We start from the raw sequence: 15,325 nt of genomic DNA, 5'->3' as shown, positions 1-15,325 counted from the left end.
TCTTTAGTTTTTCAAAGGCTCTTCTCTGGAGAAACTCTAACAGCTGGATCTGCATCTGCTTTGCTGTCTGGTTTTGCGGTTTGTTCGAGTTCAGTTCCTGTTTCATTCTCACAGTTTTATCACTCACTGGACATGTTGGGATGTGATGCTCCTGCTGATATCTTGATTATTCATTTTCATACAAACGAAGCTTCTGTAAACACAGTAAACTTCTCCTGGATTTTCTTTGTGAACCCACAACCTTAAAGTTCAAGCTGCAGTCTGTATTTATACTGTGTACTGCGTATTTGTACTGTGTATGTATACTGTGTACTGTGTATTTATACAGTGTACTGTGTCCTGCTCAGAGGCACAGGCACCATTTCAACTTGCACATGTTTATATATTTATTCATTATTTTCCTCTGTATCCAGTAATATTCTGATTGTGAAATAACCATGGAGCGTTAAAAGTCAGCGCCAGCGGGCTCCTATCTCCTGTATTACAGCGAGTGAAGTGCGCATGTACATCTTATAACGAGGAGCTATGGCCAAATACTTTTGCCCCCGGGGCTGGAAGTACATCGCCTCTCAGTAACTTTGCACAATGTAGAACATTTTGAATCTATGTTTTTATTGCAGATTATACATGTTACTCACTAGGTTGCTCATTTAAACGTATACAATGAAGGTCTATACGATTCTTCTTCATGTGGGACAGGTGGGGCGGTGCCCTAGAGCCCCCTGTTGACGAGCCACCACTGATGCTGATGTTCTTCACAAACACCCTACCCCTGTTTATTTATATTTTTTAGCAATCCAATTTACCCTTATAAAGTACAGTATATCACCTGCTCTTCTAAATCAATCAAATTGCAGTCATCTTTATTTACTAAAAGAACACAAGTAAAATGGAAGAAAAGCAGCCGTGCTGAAAATTGCGTGTTCCATGCAGTATGGTTTAAGGTGCAAAATATGGTAGGAGGTAGGGGTGTGCAGAGCAGCCGATATTTGTACCTGTATTTGTATTTGTTGAGGGGGGAAAAGTATTTGTATTTGTATTTGTATTCAAGTAAAATTCAAAATAGGCGTAAAAATATATTTTACACTTCTAATTTTCGTTATAGTGTAAGTATTCTTTAATTATCCATTATAATAATTATGGATATGCAATATTGGTTGATGTTTTCCATAAATCCAGCAATGAACATGTAACAAGGAATGTCATTGAAAAGAAAATAACATAACAGCCATTACCTCATCCATGGTTACACCAACAACTAATAAAATATCATTGTGAACATTATGAACCCCACCACCACCCGTCCTTGCTGGAGGACGTTGAACAGACAGAATAGAAACAAATAATACTTAAAAGAACTGTTCTTTCTAATGCACAGAGCTCCAAGAACTAAACTTGATCTGTAAATAATATGACATAGTAGCCTATAGCTAACAGTCATTATGCTTCTGGCCTCTACCTGGTCTTTTTACTAAACTTAGCCAACTCCTTTCTTCATTGCCTAAAACCCAACCAAAGCACCGAGCAAAGAATGTTTTTCCCCCCCCGGTCTGCTGTCAGCAGGGTCGCCGGCTGCAGCAGCCTCGCGCCCGTGAAGTGGGCTCAAGCCGCGTTCAGCCGCGCTCGAGCGGAGCGGGGGAGAGAAACAATGTGTATTTCTTTTACTCTGTGGAAGATCTCCCAACGGAGTGAGGGACAAAGCAAGTGGGACAGATCTGCCCAGTCCCTGAGCAGCGCGCGTTTCACAGACAAGCCACAACGCAGAGTGTCAACAACGTCACCTGGTTCAGCAGCACCATGGACAGCTGCGGGGGCGGGGGGTCGGAACAGCGGTGTTTCCACCCCCCCACCTCCGACTCCTGAACGTCACTCACTCACTCATCCGGGCATGTACTGCGGTCTCATGAGGAAACGTAGCTTTTTGATATGATGCTTTTCTTGTTCCCGAATACAAATATTTTTTAAAGTATTTGTTCGAAATAAGTATTTGTAAAAAAACGTTATTTGTGCCTTTCCGAATACCGTATTCGGGTTCGGCTCCACCCCTAGTAGGAGAAAATGGAAATTCATTTTAACAACCACTACATCTGGTTATCACTCCTGACTGACCACTGCCGCAGAAGAAACTGTCTGAAATTTTACATCTAGAAACCCAAGTGTAAATACTGCAGCACTTTTTTTAATCAAAAACAGAGGGAGAAAAGAAAACAGTGATACAATATCCTAATAGTTAAGAGGATGAAAACCTTCCAGTTTCAGCAGTAAGAATATTGAAGTAAATGAAAAGATGCATCATAATGTTTCTTTCCAGCAGCTCTAATATGCAGGTTGTAGTTATCTTTAATAACACAACATCCTGGTGTGGTATTATAAAGGATCTACTACTATTTAACCTATTAACCGTTTCTGTTTTAAAAAAAACTAGAAAAATTGAAATAGGAAAATGTCACCATAACAGATTTTCTTCATCAAGACATCCTAATAGATTTTATCACTGATGACTTTGTGTACTGACATAATCTCGCAATATCTTATGGTTCAAGATTTATTTTGCAATTTAGAAAAAATTGCCCCTGTAAATTCAGCAGTGTCTCTCAAGTCAAAGCAAGTATATTAGTGCCGTGAGATATATATAGAAAACATCAGATTCTATGTTACATGCAGGGATTGCAAGGATTTAGAGGCTTAAACTGATTGGTCCCTGATGCAGGTCAAGCACTCTTAGAAGTAAAATCTTAATTTAAAAACTCAAGAAAAGCTCATTCAAACACAAGAGTCACTTCTCAGAGAACTGAATTACTGGGTCAGAATTTGTCACATAGCTGCTATATAGTTAGAAATAATCATTTCAAAATGAAACACAATAAGGAAGTGATCATCGGGGTGGCAGGATTTTAAGGTAGTAATACTCACTCACACACAAGACCTGTTAGTTGAGTTAGTGCATCAGTGAGAGCAGGAAAAGTCTTTTTGAGGGGATGTGACAACATCTTTGTGGGCTGTAGCTTTTGGAAAAATAGGGATTCAAATGTGGCATTATTATAGGTCTCACTTTGTTGGAGTGTAGTTACCGTCTAACACAATATAACACATCTGATATCAACAATCTACAGAGAGGAGGATTAGAAGTGTAAAGAAGCCTCGTAGATTTCTGTACAAGTCACTAAAAGCAGGCCTGACTCTACACTGGCATGTGTGCATATTGTAGACTTAAATGGAAGCAAATAATTTAATGTAAGAGATGAGTCAATTAATATGTTCATGAATGTATTCCATCGACTATAAATAGAAGCACGCCACAACATGAAGGGACAAACACAAGCCTGCACTGAATACCAAACCTTGAACATCAAGATCAACATCCACCAGCTAATTATCTGTTTTTTGTGTTTCCATAACCTTAATCTTTAATTATATGAACGTGTATTTATGTGCTTTAGATTTTAATTTGGGACTCCCATTGGAAGGGAAGTAATGTCGTGCAGTATGTGACAATTGCATGTAGTATAACAAATTATAAAGCAATTTTCACTCAGGTTGTGAAAAGTTTGGAATTCGTATATGATCATTCCACCTGATTAATATGTCTGCAGGGAGCCAATATTAATGTTACAGAGGGTCAAATTTAAATGTTTTCATTGAAGTGGCATTGACTCTCCTTTGTCACCAAAAAAACATAGGTGTGTTGATGGCTTATTACTGAGACTCAGACTTTGATCCTTTGATGCATGAATTATTAAATCACAAAGAAATAATTGTTTTTAGTACAGTATAAAAAGTGATTCTGATATAACTGTTAAATCCTTTTATTCTCAGAAAACCAGACAGGTAAAATCAATATTTTCAACTAAATAAGATGTGAGAATTTAACCAAATTTTAATAATAATTTTATTGTATATCATTTTTCTGTGACTGAATCTATATCTGTCTACTCCACTGGACGTTATTCACCAAAGGGTATTTTCTGCCTACTGGGTTTACATTTAGATAAAACGGGCCGATCTGTTGAAGAGCATTAGATATTGCTGTTAAATTGAACTATTCAAGTGTAAATTACATCATAATTTTAAATAGAACATGCAAAATAAGGTACTTGGTACTACTTTAACCCTCTTAAAATGACAAAGAGATGCAAAGACAATAATCAGATGGAATTGTGGACAATGCTTCGGGCCTTCTGCCACCCGGGGGTTGAACATGGTTCTCCAGCTTAGATGGTTTCCAAAATATCTGTCCACTGTAGTGGGCACCATGCATTAAAGATATACAAATTATATTTCTGGCTTGTCTTGTGTAGGTTTCCTCGATGTCTGATAATGCTGTAACTATAAAATCTAAAGGTCATACTGTATCTTGATAGTTGGTTATGGATTCAGCCTCTAATGCTGACCATCCTCTATCTTCAAATAGGGTTGTGTTCAAGAACACAGAAATGCAGGAAAGCAACAACATCCAATGTTTATAAAATTAGGCACATGAACAAACTTGTAAATAAATGGAAGAGTGAAGAAGGGATGTCAGAAATGGCAACTGAACTGAGAGGTCTGCGCTTGTTCATCTGTGCATCTTTTTCTAACTGACCAATTATCCATTCAACCATGTCCCCTGCTACCCACACACGCGGGCGCGCACACACACACACACACACACACACACACACACACACACACACACACACACACACACACACTCAGGCTACCCACTGATGCGCTCTCTCCTACGAGGGCATGCTGTTTGCTGCCTCAGTCAGCTCTGATGAGATATTATTCTCCATCACTGACTGTTTTGTGGCTGTCGCCTCTGGTAGACGGAATGGGTAATGATAACGCCCACATACATACTAAAGCATCATGTAACAGGATAGAAAAAACAGGTATCTCTCCATAGCTAAACCTTTTTTTTTGTTGTATCACAGTGTGGAAAGCTGTCATGTTGACATCATCACCACATGAGAATTCAAAATAAACAGTGTGTGTTTGTGTGTTTCAAACATCGTGAGGCACACAGCTTGTTTCCTGTTCTCACATACAGACGACGTTGATGCTAAAGCAGGCGGATGTTTAGGCATCATTTGCTCTCAAGTAAAAGCCCTGTGATCCTGGTTCCATCTGACAAAAGAAGTGGGGGAGGTCAGGGTCAAGAAATGCAGTGTCTGATGACACTGAATAAGCATGCTTCCAGTCTATTATGACAAAATATAAGTCCAGTGTTCTCCCATTCTTTTAGCTCTGCTTTCTGTCTCCACCAACTCCTGGATCTGTCTTTTGTTTGGTGCTGGGATAGAAGGCATGTTATACTGTGTTCATCAGAGACTTTCACTGAAAAAAGATGCCTGCTGAGGGTGGAAGGCTGATGATAAATTTCTTTGCAGGCTTTAAAACAAAAACTGAGCAAAATGAGGCCAAATAGCCCAGTATAGCTGAGGGAAATTAATTGTTTGTGGATTTGTTACAGTGGGTAGGACAAAATATTGATTTGCCAATATATGGTATTGTTTCCTCTTACAATATGACTATGTATACACTGGTGCCAAATATTGATATTTTTATGAAACGTGCAGGTGCTGTGAACAGATTCCCCTGACAATTTTCCTTACTAGAGTCACCACTCTATAACTCCTTGTGGTTTCAACTTCTGTAAACTGAATTTACACAGATTGAAGAGAATTTAAAGAGCCAAACTTTTTTCCTTTGTTTAAACATTTTAACTCCAGAGTTGTTCTCCTTTCTGGCAGTTCAGCCTTTTACTAGTTTATGGCTGTTTTACAGTTGAATGATGGCACACATGGCCAAATGAAATTCTGTGAAACTGACACCATAATGCAGAGAACAAATACATAATTCCTGCATTTTGTATTTTTTAGTTTGACAGATATTATGATGTATCATTTGATGATTGTCTTGCAATGTATTGATTACAGCAGAATCACTGAATCATGATGCAATCTTTATCTTGGACAACATTTTGTGAATGCTATCGTATTGTTAGTTACTCTGTGATTCCCTTTTCTATTGCCCTGTTCTGACAAATGTATTAGCAAATATAATGGCTACCTATGTATTTACACATCAAACAGACACAGAGGAGCGTTAGCATTGATTAGTGCTAATGTTTTTATTAATGCTAATGCTAAAGCTTTTATTTGTCTTATGCCACGGCTCAGGTTGCTGTGAGCTAGACACATGAAACTTGGCCTAATAACTGGAAATGGTTTGCAAATGCTTCCCAAGAAATATGAGCCTAAAAATTGGACACGCAAGTCCAGCTCAAAGTGCTCAACAAAAAAGCATCCTGGTCCATACAGGTCTGTGATGATGCATTTTGTGCTGTGCCGTGACTAAGACACACACTATTCCAAATGAGCAAGATTGGTCAATAAAAAAAATGGCCACTATCAATCAAAATATCTTTGCAAAGGGCTGGGCTTTGAATAAATTGGCCATAACTCACTAACCATCGGTCCAATACCAGTCAGCATTAAAGGTGGATATATTCATAATCGTACACGAGTTGTCCTTGAAATATCTGATTACACTTCATTTGTTATGATGATTTTCTTTTGGATTTCTTTAGAGCTCATTTCAGTTGAACATTCCTTTATATTCAAAACTCAGAAACACTTTGGTTTGGTCATTCTTCTGTAATGCGGTCAGAATGATTTATAATGACATTATAAAACCAGGCAAATATAAACACAAACATGTATAAACACAAATACCAGAGACTCGTACTGAAAACAGATGCCTACTCCTAGTGGAAGGCTGATGATTGTGGCTTTAAAACAAACACTGAGCAAAATTTAGTCCAAATAGCTTTGTAGAGCTGAGGGGAACAAAAAGTTTGTGGGTTTGTTACTACAGACAACACCTAAAAATATGCAGCTTTAGATACAGAACTGGTGTCACCAAGCTTTATTTCCAAAAAATAAAATCAGAATGTTCAACTCTTCTTTAGCTTTTCGTCTGTGATCCTTCACATCTAGCCATTCCCACAAAGGCAGTCTCGGGATTTGTATTCCATGCTCTGGTTGCCCCCAATTCCCAGCAGCAAGACCATCAATTGTTTCTGCCTGGAGGTGCGGATGCTGTCAAGCAGCACTGCCAGTTGAGTCATTTATTGACAGAGGGCTGGCAGCTACAGACAACTCTCTCTCTCTATCTCATGCTGTTCTTATCTGCCTTTCTCCTTCCCATCATTTTCTCTTATTCATCTCCCTTTTTCTTCCCCTTGATCACCCCATTCCTCTTTCACTCAGCTCTCCTCCCTCCATCTCACTCTGTTTTCCTCTCGAGTATCTCGCTCCATCCTTCTCTGTCTCTCTCTCCCCTCTTCCTCCCTCCCCTTTCTCTCTCTCTCATTTATCGTTCTCACACTCCAGAAGCTCTGACACACACACACCCTATGTAGCCTGTACAGCTACAGCAGCCAGCCACTCGAGTCATTCATCATTCATTTTGCCAGAGCGAGCGACTCATACATCAGGCAGGATCGTGTCTTGTGTTTGATGACTGTAACAGTAACCTACAGAGGAGGAGCAAAAAGAAGCAAAAGACAAAGTGTTGAAGTGAGCAGAGGTTAGTGTTGCATGGCAGCAGCATGACTGCTTACCTGAGCAAACAGCAGAGTTGCTTTGCGGACATGGATGGAGGGGGGGGCTGCGGGGAGGCGCCATGTTCATTCAGCTGGCATCATCAGCACACCAACAATCAACTACATCATCAACACCGTCAACTGTGCCAGCGGTACCACTATGGATCTGTCCTCGGTGGTGCCACCCTTCCCCGAAGGGGGGGCCAAATGACTGCCTGGCACTTGGACAGCACGTCCAGGAGCCCCAACCGACTGGCAGCAGTAAGAGCTAAAGGGGGGAGCTGTGACCTGTGGCCCTCTGATTGTGGCTGCATCCAGAGCTGGCAGCCCTACCAGGTAGAACTTTGCTGTTATCAGGGTACATCAGCAGTGTCCATGTGGACCAGTGAGCTGTTGGGCAGATTTGGACTCTGTTTGAGAGTTCTGTAGTGTTAATGAAGAATATGGTAGATGATGTAGTATTTTGTTGCTGCACTTTTTCATGAAGGGAACAAATGTTGCATCACTTTGTGAATGTGTTGACTTCTATCATTGAAATATGATGGAGATTCTTCCTTTCCTTTTAAGTGGCTCGACAGGGGTCTGTCTGTAAAATGTATATTTCATTTTTGATTTAGTTTGACTAATCCTAATCTTAATCTCATTAGATTCAGTTTCAGTGGAGACTGGAACAAAGTGCAATTTTTCAAGGGTTTCCACCTTGAAACAAAACTGAATGCTCGTCTTTTTTCTGGCAATAAACAGATGTGTATCCCTCATATTGTCCAGCCACAGAGGAGAAACAGCCAGTATAGTTTGGTTTCCTGTTGAGGTGTGATCTGAAAGATGCCAGACCCTCCTGTTCAGGTTTTTTAAAAGGCTGTAGAGCTGTTTGATTGACTTGATAGTAGGTTTCATTCAAGCTAGGCTTCTAGATACTGTATTTGTTGTGTTGTGTTAGTACTACCGAAGTCTACCTCAATCCACCTGACATATGCTGAAACAGATAAAGCTGTGATAATCTTATCGGTCTACAGTAGTTCAAAAGTCAAATTAACAACAGTGATCTCTTGGACGTGCAGCAGAAAAGCGTTCATCACCATTGAAAATGGTGCTGCACATGTTATAGTCTGTGAAAACATGTTTTCCACATGTGCTGCACATGTTGTAGTCTGTGAAAACATGTTTTCCACATGTGCTTTAAATGGTACCTCATGTTACGACATGTGGAACCATAATTACCACATGTGGTCCACATGAGGCAACATGTGATCACGTGATCCACATGTTACCCCATGTTGCATCATGGGAAACTCATGTAGGGTCAGTTTCTCATAAGCTTACAAACAATCAGACTTGTTGAAACCAGTTGAGTTTTCCCCTGCAGGCCATAAGAAGGAATTCAGGTTTAAGGCACTTATGCAGCGGCTTCACTTTTCAGACCGGAAAGCTCTGTCCTGATTTTATACAGTCACTTTAATTACCTGCCATTAACCTTCCATGTTTGGTAGAGAGACATTGGCTGTTTCTCTTTTGTGTGATTGTTATTAGCAGAGCAAAATTAAGCTTTATTTTTAGATGAGATGAAACTGGTGAGTTAACAGGGGCTTACTGATCAATAAATGTGATCCTGTAGGAATTACACATAATTTGTATGTGTGTAACCGATGGACTGTGCAAGCAAATCATGATTGTGGATTTAATTATTGTAATATGTGGTGTTTGTGCAACCATAGCACAAGAGAAATTACCTCAGGGAAGGCCAGAGGGTAATGGGAGTCCATCCATCATGTAGCTAAGAGAAAAGCAAGTCAGGGAGATTGCAAAGGGGTGGGGTTGTAGCCAGCATTAGCTGCTCTCTATCCCTTTGAAATGGGTTGAGCTGGACAATGAGTATAGGCTGAAGCCCAGGAACCCATGAGGACATACTGAAAGCAGACATGTAGTGGTTGTAGTAGTGATGAACTGTAAACTGTCAGATTTGACAATTTGACAGACTGAACAGGACCTGTGTTCACCTGTCTTGTTAATATCTGTCTTCATTATTACCCTCTGCTGAAACTGAAGTGATAAATTAAGATTCATTATTTCCAATTAGACTCAATATTATCTCTGCCAGCCAGAAATTAGGACGGATGACCTTCTAGTTTGAACATAGGTCCAATCACCTCTTAAGTTTCCTCTAGCTGGCCTTTCCCATCACACTCCTCTGTTTTCTTCTCCCCCCTCACTTCTAAACTACTTCTAAAGCATCCACATTTCACATTGTGTTGTTGACTTTTTTTTACATGAGATGTCAATGAATAATTTATACACTCCCCAGTTTTCATGAGCCACTATACATAGAGGTGCCACTGAATAGAGCAGAAGTCTCATCTAGGATATACAAGCAACACACGCTGTAACATCTTAAGTATTTGATACTGCATCGTCACTCTCTGCAGCTTGATGACAGTTTTCACTATAGGAGCAAGGGTTTTACACCTTTCTCATCATCCAGTTATGTTTTAGCCGATGAATGTGTTGTTTCTGTTTTTTTAGCACAATTTACCGAGTGGAAGCTCATGAGAGAAGACAAAATACACACTCAGAGGGTTCAGTTCACAGGTTTTAGTTGAATGTTGCTGAATAATATACACAAGGAATTAGGAGGGCATCTGGACTGACATCACCACAAGCTGACCTGATTAATACAACACTCTGCATTCAGCCTTCAGTTAGACTACACAGCATTCAAGTGTGAATGTATTTTTTCTGTGCTATATAATTCATGATTCAGTATTATTAGAGCATGATATCATCACTACAGTTTATAGCTCCATTAAAGCCTCTTAACATATCAGGCACAGGCTTAATACGTTGTTGGAGGCAGTTGATCACGTGCCAATGTTAGGATGCATGAACAAGAAGAGAAATGAGCCTAAGTGCAGTTAAGCATGCCATTTATTTGCACAGTTGAATAGCCATTACCTCTTGGGCTCTGTGTGAGTGCATACATGGGGATTCATAGTGGCAGTGGTAGCCACGTGATGTTGGATTGGCTACTGAGTCTTAGAATAGTGCAAAGAAATGAAAATATATCATTTTAGATTTAAGGAATGATATTATTTCAGTATCCAGTAACAGAAATAAGATGAATGACAGATCCTAAATATATAGTCGTTTACATTACAGTTACAGAACATGTACTGTATATCATGCCAGTCTTGAGTTCCAGTGGTTTCTGCATCTCATGTTTCTGGGATGGAATGAGTGGAACACAAACTACTTTGTCACAAAAACTCATGAAGTTTGGTTCAATAATGAATTTATTACAGGTCTTCTGTAAATGTGACCAAATCTGCTGGATCAAAAATATACATACAGTAATTCTAATATTTGGTTAAATGTCTCTTGGCCATTTTCACCTCAGTTAGGTGCTTTTGATAGCCATCTAATTTTTAACCACTCCTTTTGACAGAATCCGTGAAGTTCAACTAAATTTGATCTCTTCCTGGCACAGACTTGTTTCTTCAGCACAGTCCACATGTTCTCCATGGGGTTCAAGTCAGGACTTTGGAGAGGCCGTTCCAAAATCTCAATTCTAGCCTGATTGATCCATTCCTTTACCACTTCTGATGTGTGTTTGGGATCATTGTCCTGTTGGAACGCCCACCTGCACCAAAGACCCAATCTTCTGACTGATGATTTTAGGTTTTCCTGAAGAATTTGGAGAGAATCCTCCTCCTTCATTATTCCATTTACTTTCTTTAGAGCAGCAGATCCTCTGGCAGCAAAACAGCCCCACGGCAAAATACTACCAGCACCATGCCTGACAGTAGGTTTGGTGTTCTTGGGGTTAAAGGCCTCACCTTCTCTCCTCCAAACATATTGCTGCTCATTGTGGTCAAACAACTCAGTTTTTGTTTCCTCTGACCACAGAGTTTTCCTCCAGAAGGTTTTTTCTTTGTCCATGTGATCAGCAGGAAACTTCAGCTGAGCTTTAAGGTGTGTTTTCTTCCTGATCGTGGCAGTGACACAACTGTGCCATGCACTTTATACTTACAAACAGTTGTTTTTAACAGTTCATCTTGGGACCTGTAAGTGCTTTGACTTTCCTGACTTGTACTCCTTCAGATCAATGCTGAGCTCCTTAGACTTTTTCATTGTAGCATTTGTGGCTGAATCTAATGTCTGTATCAAACAGGTCCACCAGCTGTTATCAATCAGAATCAGGTTAAGATGCTACAAAGAAAATTTGATTCACACAAATTTCTATAATCACCTAAATTGATCATTCAAGTTACTGTATGTATATTTTTGATCCAGCAGATTTGGTCACATTTTCAGAAGACCTATAATAAATTCATTATTGAACCAAACTTCATGAATGTTTTTGTGACAAAGTAGTGATATACATGTTCTTTACAAGTGTAATATAACCTTGTTACCATGACCGTATGTTTTATATATGTGTGTGTGTGCGTGTGCATGCGTGTGTGTGTGTGTGTGTGTGTGTGTGTGTGTGTGTGTGTGTGTGTGTGTGTGTGTGTGTGTGTGTGTGTGTGTATATAACATAAAAGATCTTCCTCCATGGAGCCACAGGTGCTCAGTGACGCAATTGCAGAAAAATAATAAGAAATAGAGCGAGTAAAGGCTTAACTTACTCTTGAAGAAGTTATGACCTATTTTTTTTTTTTCAAATAGAAATGTGAATACTCACCTAGCAGTAATATAAAGAGCAAGCCAATCCTGTAGAGTATAGTGAGGTCATGTAAGCAGTAGTTTTAGCTGTATGATGATGTGATGGAGACATGAGTGGACAGGAGGAGTCTCTTGACATGATGACTTGTGCTGTCACTGGACTGATGACCGAGCAAACTGCCCCATCTTTCACAGCATTGTGTCAGTCAGACAGTGGGTACACAGTCTGTAAGGTGCCCTTAAACTACACAATAGCAGTGACATAAATCTGTGTGTGAGTGTAGAACTGCATACACTGTGATATGTCAACTCATAACGCCACATGTGGAATATATTTCCAGGCTAGGATTTGTGACAGAATGAGGTAATTCAAAGATGTTTAATTATAGTGGTGCTCTCATGTTTTACACAAAAGTATAAACTATTTGATATGCATAGCATTCCTTTTTATTCTTATTATTCACAGGAGAATGATTAGACCTTTCTTTGCATATTGCCCTTGAGTTCTATTCATCTTGTGGGGACATAATCAAAGGACGAATGTCAAAGAAATCTCCAGACACATTCTTGAGTATCATCTTCCGAAGTGCATCTCATACGGCTGTGTTCACATTTAGCGTTACCAAATGTGAACATTTACATTTACCAGGCAGTCTTGGCACATTTTAACACAAGCTGCGCTGCTGTACAAATCATGGATTGGGCAAACACAATGCTCTGTTGTCTTTGTTATCAGTAAGGTGCCAAAATTGCATATCTGCAACTTGAAACTTACTCCATCCACTCATTGCCTGCCAGTGTTTCTGCTGTCATCTAGCTAATGGAAGTCTGTTAAATTGTTGATGATGCAGAGATCCACAAGCTTGTCCCCTTGGATACATTTATGGAAATGGACAGTGGTGAGCCCAGGCATCTCTCTATCACTAAAACCTTAGTCTCACCCTTTTCTCCCCTTTCTCTGTCTCTCTTACAGGCCAGCCCTGCTCCAATAATCGTCAACACGGACGCTTTGGATTCAGTTCCTTATGTGAGTTTGACATTTTGTGTCTTTTTTAATGCACCATTTAGTGTTTTAGAGTGGACAGTCCATTCTTCTTACAGCACACTTGAGCAGCCCTCTGCTTGACTACTGAGTTTGAGGTGAGATTGTATGTGTGTTGTATACTACTTTTTGATTGTGTCACTCAGTAAAACCACTGTGGCGCAGTGGTCTTTTACCTCACAGCAAGAGGGTCCTTGGTTCACGACCTGGCTGGGGCAGGCAGGGCCTTTCTGTGTGGAGTTTGCATTTTCTCCCTGCGTCTGCGTGGGTTCTCTCTGGGTACCCCGGCTTCCTCCAACAATCCAAAAACATGCACGTTAGGTTAATTGGTCAATGTAAATTGCCCGTAGGTGAGAATGTTATTGGTTGTTTGTCTCTATATGTCTTGTCTTGATTTGTGATGAACTGGTGACTTGTCCAGGGCGTACCCTGCCGCTCGCCCAATGTCAGCTGGGATCGGCTCCAGCACCACAACTCATTTACACACTTTTGGATTGTGTGACTTTTGACCATAAACTAAAGAAAATCAAATTGTAACATCAGATAACCCATGCCTCTTTCACTTTTGGTGCTTGTTCAGTCGTCAGGTCTTTCTTGCTTCTACAATTATATGAAGTTCCAATAATATCTGATGCCATTTAGACATGATGTCCAACTGGGAATATAATATGCAGCATCTCATATGCTCGTGTGCTATTCCTGTATGAATGCATAATGACGGAAGCACTCGCTGCTAATTAATCATCTCAGTGAGATACAGGATGAGACTGACTCCTCTGTAGCCAACCTCCATGTTGCAGAAATAGTAAAAGGTTTATTAACCATCACTTTAAATTGTTTTCCTTGAGATGGGGCCACTTTTAAGTATAAGTGGCAGTCACCTTAAATTTAAGTATGTAGAGTGTTCCGTTTGTATGGAGCCAATGCATGACATCATCCTCTATGAATATAATTCACAATAATTGTCAAGCGGTTGTGGCATGTATTTTCATTTCAAGTGAAGGTCATAGCTCAATCTGTTGTCTGTTTCCTCAGGTCAACGGCACAGAAATTGAATATGAGTTTGAGGAAATCACTCTAGAGCGGGTGAGTATCTCAGATCCCACAGCTATGTTTAACCTCAGAAAATCTATGAGAACATGCCTCAGCACAGTGGTACAGTGAGATGGTCTCCTGAAGGCTTTATATTACATGCAAGACGGTGATGAACATCCCTGCTGCCTCATGAGAGGGTTTGCACTCACACACTGTGTGTGGTTCCATGTATGTGTAATGAACTTCTATCTAAAATGGATGAGAGAGGTCCTTTCTATTAGTGGTGCCCTGAATGGCCTTCTGTTGGGTTGGATGTGTAAGCTTAATGCTACAGCTGGTAGGCATGTTACCCAACTTTTCCCTGTTTCCTCCATAGCCTTCCTTTGTTTTGCTTCAATAGCTCCATTGTTTCTTTCCACCAGTCCTGCTGACTGTGGATGATAGCTACAATGGAACCTGAGTTGGATTGAAAATACCAACTTCAGTGATTACTCAGTACCTTGCATGGGTCATAAAACAACATAAAACAAGTCATAAAACAAGGTCGCAAGTTACAGGTCACAGTTCACGTTAAACAGACTCTTTGAATAGGGCTGTGTAAAACTTCAATTCACATACCTCTACATGAAGCACAAAATTCTCATCACACTTTCTTTCCTAGTATGAATAGTGTGGGACCAGTTTGGACTTATGTACCCAGACTAGTGTTTTTCTTTAGTTTTAGTTTTTTTCTTTACCACCACATCAAAGCAATAACAATGTAGGATCTAACTCACATTGAGATTTGTCTACTAGCATTCTACACCAGTAGCCTTTGTAACATTAAATTAGCTCAATATGTGAATATTAATATGATGTTTGTAAGACTATAATTATTGCTCAAAACATTTATGGCATTAATAAAGGTTATTATGCAGACTATTGTTAATCTCTTGACCAGCGAGATGACCTCATAGTCAGTACAATAATAATAATATTAATAATAATAACAGTGG

At 39.8% G+C, this 15,325-nt stretch overlaps 1 protein-coding gene across 22 annotated transcripts in view; it reads left to right on the top strand.

The window, feature by feature from the left end:
* dlg2 (discs, large homolog 2) overlaps positions 1–15,325 on the top strand; it is a 355,738-nt gene that overhangs the window by 265,437 nt on the left and 74,976 nt on the right. For all 22 annotated transcript variants that reach the window (XM_084373899.1, XM_084373897.1, XM_084373882.1 and 19 more), the window contains 2 exons: positions 13,227–13,280; positions 14,331–14,381. In XM_084373899.1, coding sequence (XP_084230025.1) covers positions 13,227–13,280; positions 14,331–14,381 — 105 coding nt within the window. The remainder of the gene's footprint in view (positions 1–13,226; positions 13,281–14,330; positions 14,382–15,325) is intronic.

Source organism: Pagrus pagrus (assembly GCF_965226575.1).
Source record: "Pagrus pagrus genome assembly, chromosome: 14".
Taxonomy (NCBI): Eukaryota; Metazoa; Chordata; class Actinopteri; order Spariformes; family Sparidae; genus Pagrus; species Pagrus pagrus.
Note: the sequence above shows the minus strand (reverse complement) of the source record. Positions and strands in the feature narration are given on the sequence as shown.